The sequence below is a fragment of the Poecilia latipinna genome, unplaced genomic scaffold (genome assembly GCF_001443285.1).
Source record: "Poecilia latipinna isolate Pla-1442-1.1 unplaced genomic scaffold, P_latipinna-1.0 Scaffold3613, whole genome shotgun sequence".
In the NCBI taxonomy this organism is placed as follows: domain Eukaryota; kingdom Metazoa; phylum Chordata; class Actinopteri; order Cyprinodontiformes; family Poeciliidae; genus Poecilia; species Poecilia latipinna.
In genome coordinates, this window is record NW_015116229.1 from 9993 (window position 1) to 12728 (window position 2736).

The 2736-nt window shown below is 36.1% G+C and overlaps 1 protein-coding gene across 6 annotated transcripts in view; it reads left to right on the forward strand.

Moving 5' to 3' along the window:
* LOC106941336 (lysine-specific demethylase 4A-like) overlaps window positions 1-2736 on the forward strand; it is a 31585-nt gene that overhangs the window by 9833 nt on the left and 19016 nt on the right. For 5 of the 6 annotated variants that reach the window (XM_015024316.1, XM_015024311.1, XM_015024312.1 and 2 more), the window contains 2 exons: window positions 1698-1801; window positions 2315-2452. In XM_015024316.1, the coding sequence (XP_014879802.1) occupies window positions 1698-1801; window positions 2315-2452 (242 nt within the window). Of the gene's footprint in view, window positions 1-1697; window positions 1802-2314; window positions 2453-2736 lie in introns of those variants that run through there. The other variant, XM_015024317.1, reaches the window with a different exon arrangement.

Here is a 2736-nt window from a genome sequence, read left to right on the forward strand (position 1 = left end):
TGACAGTTTTAATAAATATGTAAAAAAATACTTTTTATAAGAGTTACATACTGCAGGTTTAATTTCACTTAGGAGGGCACGGGTCAGGAAGGACGTGGGTTAGAACTGCTCCTGACTGACTCATATGTTAAGTGGTAAAAGGTACAAAGGACAAGTTAAATATATGAATATGTTGGTAATTTTCTTTCTTTAATTAAATGCTAGTGAAATGGAGGCAAACAGTATTCTGTAGCTAAGCTAACTATGCTAAATGGTTGATAATCTCAAACAGTATACTAACCTCTCTTGGAGAAAAACTGGGTTATAAATTGACACTCTTGTCTTTTTCTCTCTCTTATCTCTATTTTTTTTTTTGAAAATCTGACTTTATTATTTTTCTTAGCAGCATGGTAACTGCCACAGTTGTTCTTGTCTTCTACTGACTGCTGCTGAATACTGATACAGTCAAATGCACCAAGCAGGAACAAACCATTTCATGCAGACCCAGGAAGGTTCAGGGCAAATATGGATGTGTGTTTTTTAGACTGTGAATGGCAACATTTGATTTTTACTGCTAAAAACTATTTTAGAAAACACAATATGATTAATTTTGTAATTGACAGGGCCCCAAATTTTTTTGTAATTTCTATGAAAGAAAAAAAAAATTGGTGGAGGGCCCCCTGTCGGTCAGGGGCCCTTGGAATTGTCCTAACTTTTCAGCACCCCAGTTACCATATTAAATCATATTTTTAAATAGAATGTTTGCTTACTCATCAAAGATCCTAAGATTTTATTTTAACAGTTCAGTGTAAACTTTAACATAATTTCTGAACTGCGAGCCACTATTTTTTTCAGACGCTTTGAACACTGCACTGCGGCAAATATATTGGTTTTCACCAACGGGTTTGGAAAAGCTGGACTGCTGCTTGATGAAGAAGACGGCAGGAGCTGAAGCATGAATTTGCCTTGAGACGAAAGTGATGTTGAGATGAAAGAGAGGAGGTTGTTCAATTCTGATACAGAAGTAGACGACTTTAAAACTAAATGAATCTATTTATCTGGTTGTCAATTTTTGTAAATGGTACTGCTATCTTGCCAGGTCTCTCTTGAAAATAAATTGTAGATCTCAATGAGGTTATCACTCTCACCTCATGAGTTTAATCCATTCAGGTGTGTTTATTTGGCCTGATGAATCCAGGAGCTTGCTATCCCTCAACAAATCTAGCTGTTAATGATTTGACAATCTTTGATGACTGGGAAAGTCCCCAGGTTTTAGATGATGTTACAGTGCAAACAAGAGATGAATTTATTGTGGTGTTTTTTCTCTGGGTCTGATGATGTCAGCAGCAGCATTAATGAGATGACTGAACCAATGTCTAGTATGTAGTGGGTAAGGGTTGGATGTTCAGACATCTTGATAGCCGATGAAAACTGTCTGTGTGTGATGTTTAATTTAAGGAAATAGAATAGGATCACCCCGTATGAGCAGATGAATTGTAATGGGCACTGCTGTCAGTGTAGATGTAATATCACAGTATTTGAAAACTATAGGAGTCAATGAACTAACAAGCATGACTTTAAGTATATAAACAAAAATCACTGCCTTAGCTTCAGCAGCACAGGATATTTCACCTGAGGAAGTTCCTCTTCAAACACAAGTATTCAAATGGATAGCTTTAGCTTTATTGAAATATCTAAGTTTTTTCTTTCTCTTCCAGGTTTCTTTCCTGGGAATGCTCAGAGCTGTGAAGCCTTCTTGCGGCACAAGATGACTTTAATTTCACCCTCAATCCTCAAAAAATATGGTATACCATATGAGAAGGTAATCCACATTATGAGAAGGTAATCCATGTTTTCATCTCCACAGAGATGATAACATGTTTGTTCACAAGTCATACACTTTCAGCTTGCTGAATAAAAGGGGTGTGGCTTACATTAAGCGTGTCTTATATTATTTTAAATAAGATTTTACTGCTTTTGTTTTTAAACCACCATTTAAGTAAGCAGTATCTTCTCCTGCTTTTTAGCTTTTGCTTAATGTCTTTCAGCTCCATCTTGTCAGTTGTTGTAGCTGCAGGGTGAGTCAAGTACAAATCATGTGGGATTCAATTCAAAAATACTTTATTGATCCCAAAGGGAAATTAAATAGTCTTATAACTTGCTTAATTAAAGAGTTAATGTCAATGCTGATGACTGTGGTCTCTGCGGTTTCTGTTACAACGAAGCCTCTGTTGTAACAGAGGCTTCGTTACAACATATAGTTTTAGTTGACTATATAAAAAAAGTCAGGTGGAATATAAAAAGTATGCATCTTCTCTTTTTTCTGTTATGTTAGGTCACTCAGGAAGCTGGGCAGTTCATTGTGACTTTTCCATTTGCTTATCATGCTGGTTTCAACCACGGTTTCAATTGTGCTGAGTCCACCAACTTTGCTACACAGCGATGGATTGATTATGGAAAACAAGCTAAATTGGTATGTGATCTACAGCCTCTTCCACACAAGTAAAGCAGGTCAAAGTGAAATGTCTAATTTGCAAGTATTGAGGTCGTGGCACTGCCTAGAGATACAAAGGAGTAAATCAAAGGATCATACCAAAAGGGCTAGGAAAAGACAAGTTAACCAGGTGTCATAAATATTGTTTATTAATCTTATATAGACCTGTCATGATAAATGATAAATCAATTAATTGCACGATAAATTAAACCAATCGACCTCATTTTAATTATCGGCTTTATGGTCTCTTCCTGCTTTTTTTT